Source organism: Morone saxatilis, unplaced genomic scaffold (assembly GCF_004916995.1).
Source record: "Morone saxatilis isolate NCDOM2014 unplaced genomic scaffold, NCSU_SB_2.0 Contig7, whole genome shotgun sequence".
NCBI classification, from domain to species: domain Eukaryota; kingdom Metazoa; phylum Chordata; class Actinopteri; family Moronidae; genus Morone; species Morone saxatilis.
In genome coordinates, this window is record NW_023340246.1 from 9,293,196 (window position 1) to 9,311,759 (window position 18,564).

Here is an 18,564-nt window from a genome sequence, read left to right on the forward strand (position 1 = left end):
ACACACACACACACACAGGGAGAAAGAGGGAGAGAGCCATCTGGGGAGAGGCAGCCTATTAGGGAGACACCGGATTGTGATAAGTATATAGATTTAAATTGGTTTGTGCCAATTTAATTTTAAAAATGTTTGGGAATATGTGTCTCTAAAGCACAATAACAACTAACATGATACATGCCCTGCTTTATGGCTAATATCTTTCAAAGTCCAGGTTTAATGTAAAATTAATTTAGGCAATTAATCACATTTAACGCATAGCAAGTGGTGTCACGTTGTATTCCAGCATACAAAAAATTGAGAATTGGGGACATGGGGGCCCAGCAGCTCATTTTGCCCTGGGGCCCCCTCGCAAGTCAATACAGTCATGCATATATGCAACCAGTGATGGGGAAACAAAAAGGTGCCTCTTATTGAGAAGTCACGGGAATCAAATGACTGCTTTTTTGAATGAAGATAATTTGTACAATTTCTCAAACAACAAAAGTAAATTATTTTTGGTAGATTTACTCTCACCTCCATTTTCACACATCATTCTTCCAGTTTCATGGAGAAACTGGAAAACCCCTGAAAAGTCTCAACAAAGGTTGTACAAAGGATAAAGGTGCTTTAGTGCCATCTGCTGGATTTCATCAAACAACCCATGTTGCACTGACTTGACTTCAGACACAGACTCACTGTTAAAGCTTCCTCACTAGGTGACACTCTTTTCATACAGCTAAAACAGTAGTTTATCGTCGCTCTGTCTGTCCTCTGTTATTCTAACTTTCCCACACTTCTGCACTGAAATGTTAGCGCATGTATTTGTACAGCTGTGTTGGGTAAACAGTATCATCCAAGAGCCAAGTTAGTCATTTTATTCTTTAATGTATTATGATTCTGGTATTAAAAGCTGAATGAGTAAAATGATAATGACATACATGCAACAAGAAAAAATAACCCTGTTTAGTTATCAATCACTCCAAGCTCCTCCGTCTACTCTCTATACATATGTGTGAGACGGCGAGAATGATTTAGGGTGAGACACAGCTCTTGTTCTGTTTAGAATAATGCTGACATTCGAAATATGGTACGTGTGCTGTGGGAAATCTTTATGTCTATATACCATTCCGGTTGCATGACTGATTTGACCACACGAACTCTGAGCAACATGATGAACACTGAGAACATTATTCTTCTTGGTTTTTTTGTTGTTGTTGAGACCTGTGTCAGCATTATTATGTAGTCACAGCAACAGCTCACAACTTTGTCTGTTCCTCGTCTGTTGGACGGGATGACTCAAACCGGTTGCTTGTGCAGCAGAAGCAAACGCTCAGGCTCAGCTTTGTTTTTAATCTGGAGAATGATTTATGGCCACAAACAATGTCTGTGAGGCATCAACCAAAGCTGTATGTGTGAGCGTACAGTTCTTTGGACGCTTATGGATTACTGACACCATCTTATAGTGCAAATCTTCTGCATGTTGCAAATGTAAAAGGGATGAGGGATGACATTTGAACTGTGCTTCTGCATCTGCAACTTGTTAGGAAAACATATTCTCCAGCCTCAGTCATACGCTATGTTGAAATGGCGCAGAATCTAAAAGCACAACAAACACACATGTGCAGTCACACCCTCCTGGTGGTAGTAATCAATGCTCACAGGATCAACATGTGACACAGGATCAACATATGATAGTTTCCAGCTCAGATTGGGTTCAGGCTGGGTTTTATGGAGATGTGTTGGGCTCCAGAGGGACAAAGAGGATCTTAGTGGTAACATCTTGAAGGAAATCCACCCCGGCTCGGTTTGGTGAAGCTCTGCGGGAGCGGCAGCTGCAGGTGATGTGGCAGCAATTTTGTTCTGTGGTCAGTCATTTGGCACTTTGCTCTATCATGAAAGGTTTAGGGTGGAGCTCCACTCCTCTGCTCGTCTGTCTCAATTTCTGTTAGAGCACGACCTTGGTGAACAGTGATTTAGGGTGAGGTGTTCTTCTCTCGCTCCCAGCGAGCAGAACAGTGGTGGGCGATGGGAGGGAAGAGGAAAGTGAATGACACATGAAAAGAGAAAAAACGTCTCTGGTGTATAATTGAGGTCTTGGATGAAGACACAGCGGAGTGAAATGGAGAGTAGAATAAAGTGAAAACTACGTGGAACAGTGATGAGTTGGACATCAGGGAAAGGTGGGAAAGAAGGAGGGGGTCGGAAAGCACAAACAAAACATTAGAAGCAGAGGTGGACGGATGATAAAGAGCCTGAAATAAAATTGCTAACTCAAGCCCCAGAGGACCACGTCACCGCCTCACATACAGCATCCAACCAGCCGGATCCATCCAAGCCTGATGTCACATACCACAGCTTTCTCTATTTATCTCACATGAGAGTGCTTTCCTTCCACGGCCTACTTCTCACACTGGCCCATGATTCCCCCTGACTTTGTTTGCCATTTTAAGCTTTCTCAACCTTTTTCTCAGCCTCCTGAACTCCTGCCTGCACATCCTCCCTTTCCTCGTGTGTTTCATTAATCATTGAGGTATTTATTGAATCAGTAAATGTGATTAAAGGTACATCCGAAACACCTTTGGGCTTAATAACCTACATAACACACATATGGCATATTAACCTCAGTTTGTTCTTCACTTGGTATATAGGTATATTCTTTCAGAAAATCAGATGCTTAACCATTAAATATGTACCAAAATTTGACATGGCCAAGGGACCATCAGCAGCTTTCAGTAACTTGCACTTCATGATCAACTCTTTAACTATTTGTATCATTTCTGGACTGTGTTTCATGAAAAGTATTTATTGGACTGGATTCTTTCTGTTGCCTCATAAATAATTGCTGTGTGTTTATAATCAGAGTCTTTCCTGTTTGGAGCACAGAGAAAAAGACACTTAAACGTTGATTGTGGAGGAGAGAAGTTTGTATTAGTGTATTTGCATGTGTGTGGTGTGTAAGAAATGGCAAGCATTACTCCAGATGATATCTTTCATTAAAAATAAACAATGACTTTGCCATGTAGCCTGTAGCCTACATGCTGAGTTGGACCAATACTTTCACTTTTTGTTCCAACAGCTGATTTAAATGCAACTAAGTGATCCGCCCTGTTATTTTTTTTTTTTACCATAATTTAAGTATCGCACAATAAGTAATTAGGCCATCGCACCTTGTTTAAGCTACAAAATAGTTAAAGAATTAGACAGCACATTACCTTGTGACAGTTTGGGTCACTTTGGTGCAAATCAACGTTTAAAATTTAAATCAGTCACAATTTCCTGCCAGTTGGCTGATGGTGTTTTTGTGAAACCCAATCATTGGAATGTGCAAAAGAGTCTTATGTGAAAAGCCTGATTAAGATCAACAGCTGCATGTTATTTTGTTTCATTATTATTTTTTCTAAAGCACCTCGGCCAGCTACAGTTCAAGTATCTGTGTCAGCAGTGTAAAGAACATGGCGTATTGTTCTCTTTGCTGTTTTATCTCCCAGTTTTATTCTTTCTCTTTTCTCTTTTCATTAATTTTTCCATGTATGCGGTTATTGGCCCAAGATAATTAAATGAAGCATATAACTATATGAAATAAATCAAAATAAAAAATGATAAAAACTGAATGCAAATTGAATGAATGAGGAGAAAAAATGTAATACAGAGGTCCTTCAAGGACAGAGAAATTGCAAATAAAAATCAAGAGCTCCCTGGCTGTAACTATGTGTGTGTGTATTGTGGAACTTGGCAACAAAGTTAACTATCATTTCCATACAGATGGATCCAGACAGAGACGATAAAAACATACAGTAGAGAGGTGGATGATTTAACCGTGTGTCATTATGTATTCAGTATGAAGTCTTCAGCCTGCCAAACTGTCTACCACTATCTCACATGACCAAACTGAATTTTCTGCTGCTTTCCCAAAACAATGAATGCTCCTACTTAAACAAGCTAGAAGGCTGTCAAAGCCAACAGCATGATATAACACAAAGACTGGGGTAATAGCCAAATGAAGGAAGTAAAGTGAATCTGATCACAGAAGCAGTTAACCAGCATGTTGGTGGTCATATTTCATGTGAGGTAAAAAGTAAGTTTGACCATGCATACTATATCTGCCAGCAGCCAAACTCTGTGTTAAGTCAGTGCCATGGATTCAACATGCACAGGCTGTGTGCTGCTAAACACAACTCATAGTAACCATTAGATGTGCCAGTTATTCCTTAAGCATGCATTGTTAATAGAAACATAAAAGAGATGTGTGGCAGGGGTTTAAACATTTAAATTAAATCTGAACTGGAAAGTTTCCACAGAAGTTTGTTGAAATCGTCATGGCTATCACAGTCTGAGTTGATCATACTTCTTTTGTCGGAGTTGAAACAGAAACAGCATGATCTGGAAAGATGAATGGGTGTGTGCGTCTTCTGCTAAATCACAACCTTAACCAGTGAGAGCTTCACCAGCTAGAGGGCGTTGTGTCTGAGGCGAGATTACCATGCAGCAAAATTGCCCTTGAATTACACTTTATGCAAACTCAGCATACAGTAGATGATATGGGGTAAAGTCACTTTTCAAGGTACTAAATCCTCATAACTATGCTAACAACACATTATTTTACACCGCGCCCAGAGACAAAATGCAGTTTTCAAAAGTCTGTCTTCTGCACAGACAGGAGACATCCAAGAAAAATATTGGCCTCTACCTTGTGTCCAAAAAAGCGAACCAAAAGTTTTCATCCATTTCATCAGAGATTAGTTTCTGAGGACAACTTCAGACAAATATTTTTTCCCCAGAATTTGACTCATGGCATAACTTTAGTACATATGCTACTGATATAATGCACTGATTTTATTTTCCAAGATGTCAGATGTTGTAATTAAACCAAGCGTATGACTCCCTAGCTGATGAGTTTTAGCTGCAGATAAATACGGATTCAATTAACTTCCCATTTTAGTAAAGTAAAGTAAATTGCCCATGACTGCAGTCCTCAGTAATTACAGTGATGAGGGCTTAGTCAACTTTTTCACCTTTATTCAGAGAGCCATTATTCAGTAAGGAGAGAGACAGACATACACTGCATGGCCAAAAGTATACAGACACCTGACTGTCACACCTATTGAACAAATCACTCCAAAACAATGAGCAGCAATATGTTGTTATATATAACAGCCTCCACTCTTCTAAGAAGGCTTTCCACCAGATGTTGCAGCCTGGATGTAGGGACTTCCAGTTCAGGTCCAAAAGCATCAGCAGGGTCAGGCACTGAAACTGGGTGATAAAGCCTATTTCATTCCAGCTCATCCCAAAGGTATTGGATGGGGTTAGGGCATGAAAACTGTTTCTGAATGAACCTGGCATTGTGGAAAAGAAAGTGGCCTTCTCCAAACTACATCTGCAAAGTTGGAAACACACTGTAATCTAAATATTTTTATATGATGAATTAAGATTTACCAGATTTACCTGGACTGTAAACTGTCCCATACCAAAGGTACACAAAGCGTCACCAAGTATATGTATAAGTATGTTCATATAGTGTATATTAAAGGTCCAGTGTGCAACATTTAGGAAGAAATGGAATATAATATTTGTAGGTATGTTTTCATGAATGAATAATCACTTAAAGATAAGCATCGTTGGTTTTTTATTGTCTTAGAATGAGACATTTTTAACTACAGAGTCCCTATTTTATATGAGTTTCACGGTCATTATAGTTTCTACTACACACTTGGAAGACTGACTGAGTGGTGTTCAGTTAGTTGTAATCTGCAACTTCATTACCAGATGCCACTAAATCCTACACACTGTTGTGTGTGTTTGTGTGTACAGTTGATGACAGGAATCGTATCACAATGAAATATTGTTTTTCTTTATGGTTATTATTATTATGTGCTTATGTGCTTGACAGGAAACACGGGGAGTGAAAAGGGGTAAGACATGCAACAATTAGAATGAAACAAGGTCCACAGCCAGAAAAGAACAACGGTTTGGAGTTTGATGTCTTTGTTTTAAGCTTCTGCTGTCAGCTTTCTGTTGGGCTTTTTCTTGTGAAAAGCTGGAGAACTTTACCTCGTCAGGCCTCCAAAAATGGATAAAATTCTGCTGCCCACAGCTTAAAAGAGGTAGTGAGGTGGAGTTGTTTGGTGTCACACATCAATGCCTCTGAAACTGGTAGGAATTCAGTGGCTTATCCAAGGACATTTTCTTGGTGACACCAGGCCTTTTCTGAGGGATGACTTGCCTGTTTTGCCACGTATCAATGTCCAGGTTCGTCTGAGGATTACATGTCTTCAGATCTGGCCAACTGTAAACATATGGTGGTCAGATTTTGTGATGCGTAACGCTGAGTAACAGAAGAGAGTAAATACAACAACAGCGCAAACAAGTGACCCTTATCATGGCAGAGAGGCTATAAACATAAACTATGGACCACACATACTTGTACTGGATCAGAAGAAAATACACACCGAAAGATAGAAATGCACACACACCAACAAACCTACCAAGAGCAGCACTGACGTCCCACAATCAGACATGCACACATCTGTTTTGATTTGGGATGATAAAACAACAAAACCTCCTCCTGTTGGAGCGATAACATGATGACAGTCAGCGCACACGTCAGCCTATTTATCAGAACTTTGCTTATTGTAGCTCTTCAGAACAATAAGTGACAGAAAGGCTTCACAGATGTTTTCTTAATGAAATGGCATCACATGTTGTGATAGTTCAATAGACTTTAAAGGACCAGTGTGTACGATTTAGTGGCATCTAGCAGTGAAGATTGCAACCAACTGAATACCACTCGCCTTCCAAGTGCTTGGGAACTAGTGAAACTCCCAAAAAACATGAAAGGCCCTATCTAGAGTGAGTGTTTGGTTTGTTTTTTCTTTAAATTAATTAATTAATTTAATTACTTTAAATTAAATTATTTATTAAAACATTGTTGGAAACATATCCCATGTACAACAACCATTGCTTTTTAATTAATTACAATATAATTAGATTAAGAGACATACTTTTTAAATCCTGAATCTGTAAGGGACATTACTCATTGCACAACAAGAACTACACTGGCCAAGAAAGTACTCTTCCAAAGAACAGCCCTTGCTTTGTCCTGCAATTTAAATCTTCCACTGAGACCTCGACAGAAAGCCGGAAAACACTGTGAACTCAAATAATTGTTTATCTTTATTTGCAAAGATGTTCATGAAGGCATCTAAGCAGCTGTGGGAATTCCCTGTTTAAAGTTATGGAGGAACGTAAGTTGGATGTCCTTGAACTACTGTTTCAGAGAGGTCAGCTCTCTTTATAATGAAAACAAGAGTGTCTGGAAAGCTGCGTTACAGTACAAGTTGTCTGGACTATTTCAGGCTCATGCATGCTTGCTTTTCATCCAGGACTTTGGGGATTTTCTTTATTTCAGCCAGATTTGAAGAGGCTTAAAGATGTTCCTCTTTACTGTGTATAAAAACATAAGACTAATCATTGTTACTCAGCTGATTTAGGCTTAAGTGTTAAACCTTGAGTCATAAAATGATCCTGGGCTGAATATCCAACTTGACTGCTCATCAAAGACTGTGTTTGAGTTACTGGATAACGCCCAGTTTCATTTGCCAAAAGCAGGTATTGATCATGCCTGAAGTTTATGGTTTCAAAATAGGAATTCACAGCTGTAATTGTGAGTGTAATTGCAGCCCACAGGGATGTATATAAGTGGATGCACATGTGCATCAAATGTATTTTCTCATTGCAAACACATAAAATATGAAAAAAACACATTTAATGGCTGCTGATACGGTAATCATCCAAAGCATTTCCCTTCCTGCGCCATTTCTACAGTCAGATGCATTAACACCTGCACGAGGTCACCGTCAGCTGCACTGAGGATTATGTCCAGTGTTAGACTGTAACTACATTATAGTAATATATAATAGTGTAACAGTCCCAGGGGACATGTTTCTTCATCAAGTGTGTTCATACTTACTGTATACTGATTATACTTATGTACATTTACTTAAGTTAGTAAAAGTATGTTAGTAATTAGTAAAGTAAAGGATCTGAATACTTCCTCTATTACACTGATTATGTTTAAATTTACTTTGTTACATCTTAAAAGTTTCAGTTCTTCACTGACATGACATCCTGCATACCATTGAAAGGAAACAAAGAAAGCTTTTTCAGAAGCTATCAGAGAAATCTTTTTATTATAATAACAGAAGTTAGATATGCTGCATGGTGTAATTGTGTTACAAACAATATTTTGGTATATTCTGGTAGACATTTAATGCCATGGCATAATGATAGCTTTGAGTGCATGCACTTACCTGGCAGTTAACCTGGCAGTCTCCACTCTTAAGTAAATCACTTGGAATGTCTGTATAAAACAACTCACCCAACAACAAGTATGCACATGAAGAATTCACCAAACGCACATACACACCCACAAAGTCAACCAAAGATATTGTTTCATCTGACAGACTTTTTCTCCCCAAACAAACTTTTGAGAAGAAAGGAGGCTTTTCAACCGTTGCGGATTCACAACAAGTCACTATATTTACATAGCTCTGTTGATTTATACATGCAGCTGGAGATATCAGAGGATCCAAAGGCCACGTTCTCGAAAATATCACATCCCCGACTCAGCAGGTCACATCAAGACCGAATATTCTAATTAGACTGGTGCCGAGGGGGAAACTTTCCACTTAGCTGCAAAATCCCACTAAAACTAAGAATTAAGGTTGGACAGAAACCAGTAAAGCTTCATTACAAGACACAGGGAGGTGTGGAGAGCCAAAATAAACGAGCTCCTCTTCTCTTCCCTGCTTTCTCCTCACTCATATCTCTCTCTGCACCTGGCCTCTCCGTGGATACTGCCAGCTGAAAGAAACGTGGAGGAGTAAGGAAAGGCAGAAATAATGGGAAGACACACGTGACATCTTTTAATAAAACCTAATAGAAAGAAAGGGCAGGACGGGACAGGACAGATAAGTAACTGAAGGATGAGGAGAGTGGAAAAGGACAGCAAATCCTAGATGCGTGAGAGGAGAGGAATGAGCAGGCAACAGTGAGTCATCTACTACCCCAGAGCAACAACCCTAACTGTTATCACTAGTCCTCCATAGACCTGACCCAACTTATTTTAAAAGTTCTCATTACGTCACAGCATTAGCTTCTTTCCCATCGCTCGCTTCCCACATCTTCCGTTATTTAATTATCTAAGATAAGAAAAGCATTTTTTAATTATAAACTGACAGAATATTTTAATTTGGATGTAAGCCTTTAATTAAAACCACAAATTATTTTCCAAAGACCCACCGATAAGACAGTTTGAGAAGTAGGTTCACTCTATTGCAAAGAGTCAGATGAGAAGATACCACTCGAATGTCTGTACCACAAATATGAAACTTTTCTGCCAGGAGACAGTTAGCTTAGCTTAGCATGAAGACTGGAAACAGCTAGCCAGGCTCTGTCTGAAGGTAACAAAATCCACCCAGCACCTCTAAAGCTCACAAATCAACTCGTCATAACTCATTTGTTTCTGTACAAACACTAAAGTGTAAAAACGACATGTTGCTGGACTATTTCTTGGCAAGGACCTGAAACTTCCTGGAGTTGTGGCGTCACTTCTAACAAGCTGCTTACCTTATTTCCTGTCTCCGTGCTAAGCTAAGCTAAGTATCTCCAAGCTATAGCTTAAAATGTACCTCACAAAAACAAAAGGGGTATCAATCTTCTCATCCAGCTTTCGGCAAGACAGTGAATAAGGGTGTTTCCCAAAATGTAGAACTATTTATTTAACATCCGACTGTTGAGCAAAAACAGGAATAAGCCTGATGTTATTGTAAATACTCGCTGATTAGATGGATTTAGCAGTGAGATGGAATTTATCGTGGTGTAATATGCGTGACTAAAATAGTAGTGGAAGTTTTGGATGTGATTTATAAGCACCATAACCATAATTGCACCGTAATTTATGCTTTGCCTGACGAAACACTGCTTCTTCTCACCGAGCTGCATGTAGTGCATTGACAGAGAAATAATAAAACAAACATAATTTGCTTAGAGGTTGGTTACATTTTGTTTCTCATGCTCACACATATACACACAAACCCACCACCATACAAGACTTTCAGCATGCATATATTTCTTAAAATGTGTTCTGTCTCAGATGTTTTCTGCGTTTGTCTGCCAAGGGTAAAGATAGCCCCCTTTCTGATGACCTAAAGTGTGTTATAGATCATGAAAATTGTAAGCGAGCATCTTGGCAGCAGTATACACACTGAATTTAGAGGAGAAGTCATCCTTGCATGGGAAAGGGATGCTTGCTTTGTTGAGAACTGGCCAGAGAAAACCCTGCCTGGGCCCAAAGGAGCAGCTGGGGGAAAGACTGAGTCACAAACAGCACATATACAAAGTTCTCTCCTGCAGCAGTCCTGACCCTTTGGTTGGACTGGTTTTTTATTAACAGTGCTGTCTAGACAGAGTTCAGTACAAAAAGAAGCATTGGTTGACCCAGAGTGCTGTCCACACAGCTTGAGGAGAGAACATAAATGATGGTGCTTCCTCAGCCTCAGAGGGCATGACCAGCAGAGTTACCTCAAGAAAAAGACTTCTCAGCCACACACGCAGGGAGAAAACCTCCTGCACCTCCCGGTTCACTACACATAAAGTATTGGTTTCAGTCCCAGCGGAAATGAATGAAAAGAAAGCACAAAAGGCTGGAGAGAGTGTGAAGACATGGAGCCATGTAGCCAACTATGATGAGACACATCAGTGCGAGAACAATAGCTTTATTGAAAATTATTTGTATAGTTACTAAGTATAGTCACAGAGGCTGAAGTGCATATTTTAACAATAACAGACATTCTCTGGAAGTCACACTGCTACTGTGCTAGGACACACTGTACATACAATCTACATACACTGTACATACACTGTACATACACTGTACATACAATCTACATACACTGTACATACACTGTACAAAGATGCAGGAAGTAACCTTTATAAAAACAACCCACTGTGTTCTGACAGTTGTACATGAGACCGATCATCTAGAGCTCATAATGGCATTTGCAAGAATCAACACTTTGGCTGTTGTACAGATTAAGCAAACACGATACAACATGTTAATAAGTGAGCTTTAGAGGTGCTGGTAGGTGGATTTTGTTTTACTATCAGACAGAGGCAGGCTTTTCATTCTTTGTGCTAAGCTAAGTTAGCCAGCTGGTGGCTGCAGCTTCATATTTAGTGTACAGGCATAAAGTGGCATCAAACTTCTTATGTAATCCTCTATAAGAAGCAAATAAGCTTATTTCACAAAATGTCAAATGTATCCTTTAACTAACATTTTCAATGCAGAACTTATAATTAGTAGTATTATAGTATTGCTACTTTATATTTAGGTAATTAACACTTCCTTAACCACTATTAACAAAACATTTGGCCCATTTATCATTCTTTTTAAAGGCAAGATATCATTTTATTATATTATATATTAATAAATATGAACAATATACAAATAGCATTCAGTGTAACAGCTGAAATAGTCTACCTGAAAATCTGTCTAGATTCCAGTGGTCCCAGATAAAAGAATGATGAATGAATGAATGAGTTTACATATCTGCTTATATTATCAATACAGCACACTCTCCCCCTCTCTTCATCCTTCCTCTTGTAGGTCTTTATGTCTGTCTGTTCCTAAACAATAGAGATAAACGGTCAATCCTTTCGTTGGATGCACTCCAACACAAACATTTATTCACTCATTAACTGTTGCTTCCTCTAACTGGATCTCTCCCATAAACACTAAGATGCTTAAATAGACAATGTCATTATAAGTGAAAATAATTGCATTATTTCACAGTGATGGATAATGCTTTTGGACAATAGTACCAAACATCCACATCAACACACACACATCCACATCAACACAATCCACACACAAGAAAAAAATACATGTTTGTTGAAGTAGAAAACAAAATGAGTTCTCTAAAACATATGTGGTAAAACATCAACACTATAAGCAACAACAGGAAGTCAGTTATTGTCTTGGAAATGACATACAATCTATAATTTCCGTATTGTTTTTCTTCTTTCTTTACCCAATTTTTTTAAACCTGTATTTCCACAGCTCTGGCTGAGGACCAGTTGTAATCAGCAAACAGCTCATTTGAGGAGAAATGTTGCTTAACCTCAAAATTCATCATTGAACCACAAGTCAATCACAACTGTCACTGACAAATGAGAGAACCACACTCTCAAACTGTGTATCCATATGGGAAATAGTTTGACTAAAAACACCTTTTTTTATTTCCACAAAAAACAAAATAATTTCTCTAAGCGTTAGAATACTCGCAGCGCTGCACTCTGTACTGATATCTGGTGGCTTTTCATCGATCATACTCCTTCAAATGATTAGACTTCCTGGAGAGGTGAGCTTCTGCATTAACAACAATATTTATGCCTAGCTTTTTTGCACATGGTGCAGATGTTTCTAGAAGCAAATGCATAAAGGAGTGGATTCAGGCAGCTATTCACAAATGTCAGTGATCCAACGATGTTCCAGCTGTTCATACAAAACTTCAACAGGCCCTCACTTTTAGCTGCAATAGCTGCAACACCAAGCACATTTATGATAAAATATGGCATCCATAGAGCAAAAAAAGTCACGATGATACTGGTGACCAGCCAGGTTGTCTGTGGGTTGTTGAAGAAAGCTGCCTGGTGCACCTTCCTGTGGAGGCTGATGTACGCAAATGCCACAACAGAAAATGAAACAAATCCCACCAGGGACTCTGTCAGCAGCACGGCCACCTGCTGGGCCGGGGAAGAGAATTGACCTTCACACTTTGTCCAGTACCCGTCTGTGCCCAGCTGTCGAACCACTAAAGCAGGGATGGACAGGATCATCGCAACCAGCCAGAGCAGAGCCAGCAGCCTCCTCTTTCCTGCCTGGGGCAAGCACTTCTGCAGGTACACCACCTGTAGGTAGCGCTGGACACTCAGCGCCGTCACAGTCAGCAGGCTCCCATAAAGGCTGCAGTACACGAGATACGTTAGAAGCTTACAGGCCACCAGGCCGAGGGTCCAGCTGTACAGAAAGGTGTAAATCCACAAGGGCAGGGTGAGCAGGCAGAGCAGGTCTGACATGGCCAAATTCAGCATCAGAGTCTGGCTCAGATTGGATAGGTGCTGCCTGTTTGGCTTGAGGATGATCACGGCGGTGTTTCCAGGAACTCCCAGCAGGAAGCAGAGGGACAGCACCACCGCAGTGACCAGACTGCTGGAGTCCCAGGAGGGAGGAGGTGGAGGTACAGGAGAGGAGGAGATGTTTGAAGTGACCACAGTGGAGTCGAGCTGTTCCATGCTGCACAACCTGCTGGCAGAGAAGCTGAATGTTGTGTACTGCGCAATGTTGTTCAGTGAGCAGGTGAGGCAATAACATGTTCCCCCTTTGATGCGTTCAAAGAGGAACAAAAAATAAGGAAACCATGAAATCATGCCCGCATATCACGTTCCGTTACGGCTGCATTGTTTTGCATGGCTCCATTATCTGTCGTATATATCATATTCTGTTTTTTGCACAGGGAATAATGGTATCATTGAACCTTCAGGGAAGTAAAAATTATTCATGTATAAGCTCTAATTTTCATACCTAGATATGCTGCAGCAGTGAAGTCTCCACATATTTAAATACAATGACAGTATTCGTCAAACTTGACGTCAAAGTAAAAGCCCTTTCATAGAATAATCCCAATTTGTTTCACATCCAACGTCATGTTTGTTTATAATGAAACAAAAAACATATTTACACACATTTCAAATAATGTTCAACCTATTATATATTACTAGTACATTATCTATTATAACTAAAAAAACTAATCTAATACCGTCTATATTTTGAAAAAATGATGTGACCACAAGGTCCATTTAGAAGCTGTTTTTTCAATTTCAATCTTTTTACATGATATTCATCAGCAGATTGACAATTCCTGTTTTTCTAAAGACTTCTAGTTTGTGTTGGCTTAAAACAAGTTTGTTAATGACAAAGGACTTATGGTACCCTTAAAGTGGCCAGAATACATACCAAATACCAACTCCAAGTGCAAGATGATGTGATAAATTGAAAGTTCCAGAAATCTCCCAGAATTCTGCTCCTAAAGAAAGAACTTACATATTTTGTTTACAACACAAAACTTGTTGATTTCACTTTTTTATTTTAAATCCTGCTATTCACGCAAGTGCACAAACATCATCTGTTGGTATGATGACAGTAATAACTGACCCTTTGACTGATGTGTGTGTGCCTGTAGGTGCCTGTGTGTGCTGGTGTTACACAACATCTAATCAAGGAGAAAGGAGGAGTTCCTGCACTGAATGAACTCCTGTTGCACCAAGCAGAGAGACACTTGTCAAAATAAACCAACAGGGGTTGAAATACAGGTTCACCAGATCTGAGAGGTGTGTGTGTGTGTATCTAGACACACTTCAAACGTCACCTGACATAAATCTAAACTTACATTTTTGACCGCAAAAGCACCGGATAAACACGCGCCCAAAGGCAACATTTTGTCGGTGGATCTCTCTGTAAATAGCTTTACATCTAAATTAATTCCTTTTCTATTGAAAGCGCTGCTGTTCTGCGCATGTTCCCGACCTAATACAAATATTTGCGGAATCCGAGAAAAATACCCCAAATTCACGAACTTTTGAGCTAAAATCTAATGTCATCACATGATCAAAACCCTTCATTCATGCTTGCACCCTCTTGGCTCGGACTCCCCCCTTCTGCCTGTTTGCTCGTCACTTTTTTTCTGCATCAGAGTGGGATGCAGATGTCTATGAGGATCTCAGCACACAGCTTCTTGCGCTCCAGTTTTTTTTTTTTTTTTGAGCCCAGGAAATGATGGAGCCCAGTCTGCTGGAAGCCGTTTGGATAGAGAGGTTTTTTTATTGATGAGAAGAAGGACATTTACTGGCCGTTTTTAGGGGGGTATTTTTTGAATGTTTGCAGGTAGGACTTTGTATTTCTTGCATCTCTTCGCCAAGGGACATTTATGCATGCAGTGACATTTTCTTTCAAAATAAAATAACATCACTATCTTTCCTCTTAATTATAAAGCTATATTTAGTCTCTATCTCCTTTTTGACCAGTACCGTTAATTAAATTAAGTTTAAGACTTATTTTCTAAGATGCAGTCTTTACAGTAACTCTTTAAATAGGCTAGTAGAATAATATCAGACTTTATTCACATCAGAAAATGGGCAATACTAATGTAAAAAAATGTTCTGTTGTGTCACTAAATGACAGTTAAGATAGGATGTTGCGTGTAATAACGAAAGCATTGTCTACATTTTGAAATGTGTATCCTATTCTTAAGTTGCAGAAACCTCATGTCAATTTAAAGTAAAATATCACCGCCACACTTTGCTGTCTAAGAGGTTTATTGTTTCGAGATTGAGCTTGTGCGCCCTCTGCTGGCCACTGTGGGAACATGCATAGAATTTCTTTCATGGCCTAATAGAAAAAGTAAGAAGTGTTGGTGGCATTTCAGAGGTTTTGAACCATGGTACACTTTGGTATTAGTAATTTCTATTTGTATTTTCAGTGGGATGGGACTCAATCACTTCCTGTGTCTGCTGCTCTGTGCAGCTGCCCTGACAGCGTCTGTAGTTTCTGGTGAAGATGAGAACAGCGAGGCATACAGGTGGACCAAGCAGAGCCTCCCGGTGCTGCTGGACACACACACAGAACCTTTAAACACTCCTTCATTCAGAGGGCAGGAGGAGGATGAGGAGAAAGGAGGGACAAAGACAGTCTGTGGAATAGAGTGTCAAAGCAGCCGGCCACCTATGGACCAGACTGAGCAAGAGAGGATTCTGGGATATGAGACCGTGTATGAGAATGGCACTCGCACATATACAACTGTCAGCTTGCAGGGTTTCAACAAGATGTCTGCAAGAACACCAGCCGGCTCTCCAACTCATACCCGCAGGAAACGGCAAGTTTATGGAGCAGATGGACGCTTTGTGATCTCTGACTCACATTTCATCACCAACTACCCTTTCTCTACGGCTGTTCGTCTCTCCACAGGCTGCTCTGGTGTCCTGATCTCCCAGAAACATGTGCTAACAGCGGCGCACTGCATCCATGATGGGAGAGAGTACCTAGAGAGTGCCAGAAGGGTTAGAGTAGGGGTGCTACAGCTCAAGACTAAAAGAAGAAGAGGGGGTAGGAGGAGAGGAGGGCGGCTGAGGGGCGGGAGGAGAGGAGAGGGGGACAGAGGTGAGGAGCAGATAATGGAGGAAGATGAGGAGCAGAATAGTATAGATGGAGATGTAGTAAGAGGTAGGAAGGGAGGCAAAGGCAAGAGGCGCAGGGGAAGAAAAGAGGGTGAGGAAGGTGTAACAGATCATGGAATTAGGGGCGACTTAGAGAGAGGAAGAGGAGGGAAGCAGAAAAGTCTCAACCGTATACGACGTAGTGCTGAGCCCAAGAAGCAGCCCGTCTTTCGTTGGGCACGAGTTAAACAAACCCGAATCCCTCAAGGATGGATCCAAACCAAGAACTCCACCAAGTCGATGTCCACTGACTACGATTACGCTGTTCTGGAGCTGAAACGACCCCTCAAACAAAAGCACATGGAGCTCGGGGTGGCACCCTCGACCATCCCCCTGGCACGGATCCACTTCTCAGGCTATGATGCTGACAAAAGCCTGCTGGACGGGCGTGGAGAAGAAAAGGTGGTCTACCGTTTTTGTTCAGTGGCAAATGAGTCTGAAGATCTGATGTACCAGCACTGTGACGCGCAGCCAGGCGCTACGGGGGCAGGTGTTTACATTCGTCTGAGGCAGGAAGTAGGAGAAGCAGGCAGGAAAGGGAAGTGGCAGCGGAGGGTGATTGGGGTGTTTTCGGGCCATCAGTGGGTGGAGGTGGAAGGAGGTGAGCAGAGGGACTTTAATGTTGCAGTGAGGATTACTCCACCCAAATATGCCCAGATCTGTCACTGGATCCAAGGAGATCCAAGTCTCTGTAAAGAGGTTTGACTGGAAAGTGATTGACCTACAAGACAAAAATAAAGGTTGTCACTTTCAAAGAGACTCAAAGATCTGGGCCTGTATGTATAAAACTTCTAAAAAGCAGTTCTTAATAATGGTCCTAGACTTTGACTTACAGTTGATAACTATTTAGTGAAAAGTAGGACTTAGACGCTGACTTTTAGCAAAGTATACAAACCCTACACTACAGTGTTGTCAATTAAGGCCTCCAATCATGTCTAGGTCCTTCTTCAAGCACTTAAACAGCCAATAGCATGCCTCAAAGGTTGTGTGGCATAGCTGCAACACAGCTTCATACACTCCTTGTCGTACTTACCTACCCATCATTCATTGTGTCCAACGTTATAAATGCTTCAATACAAACAGTATATTGCAAGATGCAAGACAAAAGCTTATAGAAAATATTTCCCCTACAGTTACAATGACAATATTAATACACCGGTATAGTGTTTGAAAGGTATTAAATTAGTTCAAGTTTATATAGTAAACATTTTAAGTGATACTCGTCTGTGGAGGTCCTGTAAAATCTTTTTATGTGGATTAAGAACATGCTGTTATTTTTCCAAAACAAACATTTCCTTAAAAGACTAGATTATCCTTAAAAGACTTTAGATTATCCATAACATTATCTGACTCACAACAAATCACATGTTTGCATTCTTCTTCTTTTTTTAAAATCTGGCACCTACTGTACATTACCCACAATGTAACTCAACCACTGACAGTTCAGTCAGAGATTTGGGTGTGTTATGCTGGTAGCGGCAAATATAGCCTCAAGCAGAGATGAGGAGCGGGGTTCACACCCCCAGATTTGTTTTCATTTTGTAGTATTCAGACTCAAGTGACATGAAATCACTTGAGGTCATTTATCATGTTACGCAGCTCCCTTTGGAGCCACAGAAAGCTTTATACAACTTTCTTTTTTTACATATGGAGTAGTACTCCCTAAGACCAAACAGACTCCGTGCAGTTCTCTTTTAAAAAGTTTCCTGCCAAGTGTATATGTTAAAAACAGTTCAACTTGTAATATCTGTGTGCTATTCATTGTCTTTTATACTAACTATAATTCATTTATTTCACTGCTCAGCCAAAAATATTATTGTTGCACTTTTTGTAATTGTTTTAAATGAGACTAATACAAACTTCAGGAAGATATGTAAACATTTGATTCTATTTATGTCGGAACCATCATGTCAGGAACTGTGGCCTATTCATTCATTTATAAGTTTATTGTCTCCTTTTCTTAACACCACAGTTGTCTGTCTCTGAAACACCTAATTTATATAACTCTGAAACTGTAATTATGTCAAAGAAAAGTCGAAGCCATATGTTTTTCTCCTGTGTCACAATGTAAACATTTTGCTTTGTTAACTTTTGTATAGAAGCATACACAGTTAAACTGGTTTTAGCCTTCATGCTAAAGGAAATACTGGGTCAACACAACGTTTGTATGTATTTTCTGACGTTCTGAAGCGAGTAACATTATCTTGTTTTGTAATTTCGTTTTCATGCCACAAGCACATTTTCTTGTCAACAGAA

General features: G+C 40.1%; 2 protein-coding genes across 2 annotated transcripts; one reads left to right on the top strand and one right to left on the bottom strand.

Annotated features, from left to right (window-relative positions):
• Nucleotides 1-12,344: 12,344 nt before the first annotated feature.
• Nucleotides 12,345-13,467, bottom strand: LOC118340955 (leukotriene B4 receptor 1-like). The gene has a single exon (XM_035679123.1). It carries the CDS (start codon nucleotides 13,465-13,467, stop codon nucleotides 12,412-12,414), a length of 1,056 nt encoding a protein of 351 aa, XP_035535016.1. The 3' UTR covers nucleotides 12,345-12,411.
• A 1,387-nt stretch (nucleotides 13,468-14,854) lies between these two features.
• On the top strand, nucleotides 14,855-18,465 carry LOC118340298 (serine protease 23-like). Its single transcript, XM_035678188.1, has 2 exons — nucleotides 14,855-14,980; nucleotides 15,576-18,465. Exon 2 carries the CDS (start codon nucleotides 15,580-15,582, stop codon nucleotides 17,011-17,013), a length of 1,434 nt encoding a protein of 477 aa, XP_035534081.1. The 5' UTR covers nucleotides 14,855-14,980; nucleotides 15,576-15,579; the 3' UTR covers nucleotides 17,014-18,465.
• The last annotated feature ends 99 nt before the right edge of the window (nucleotides 18,466-18,564 follow it).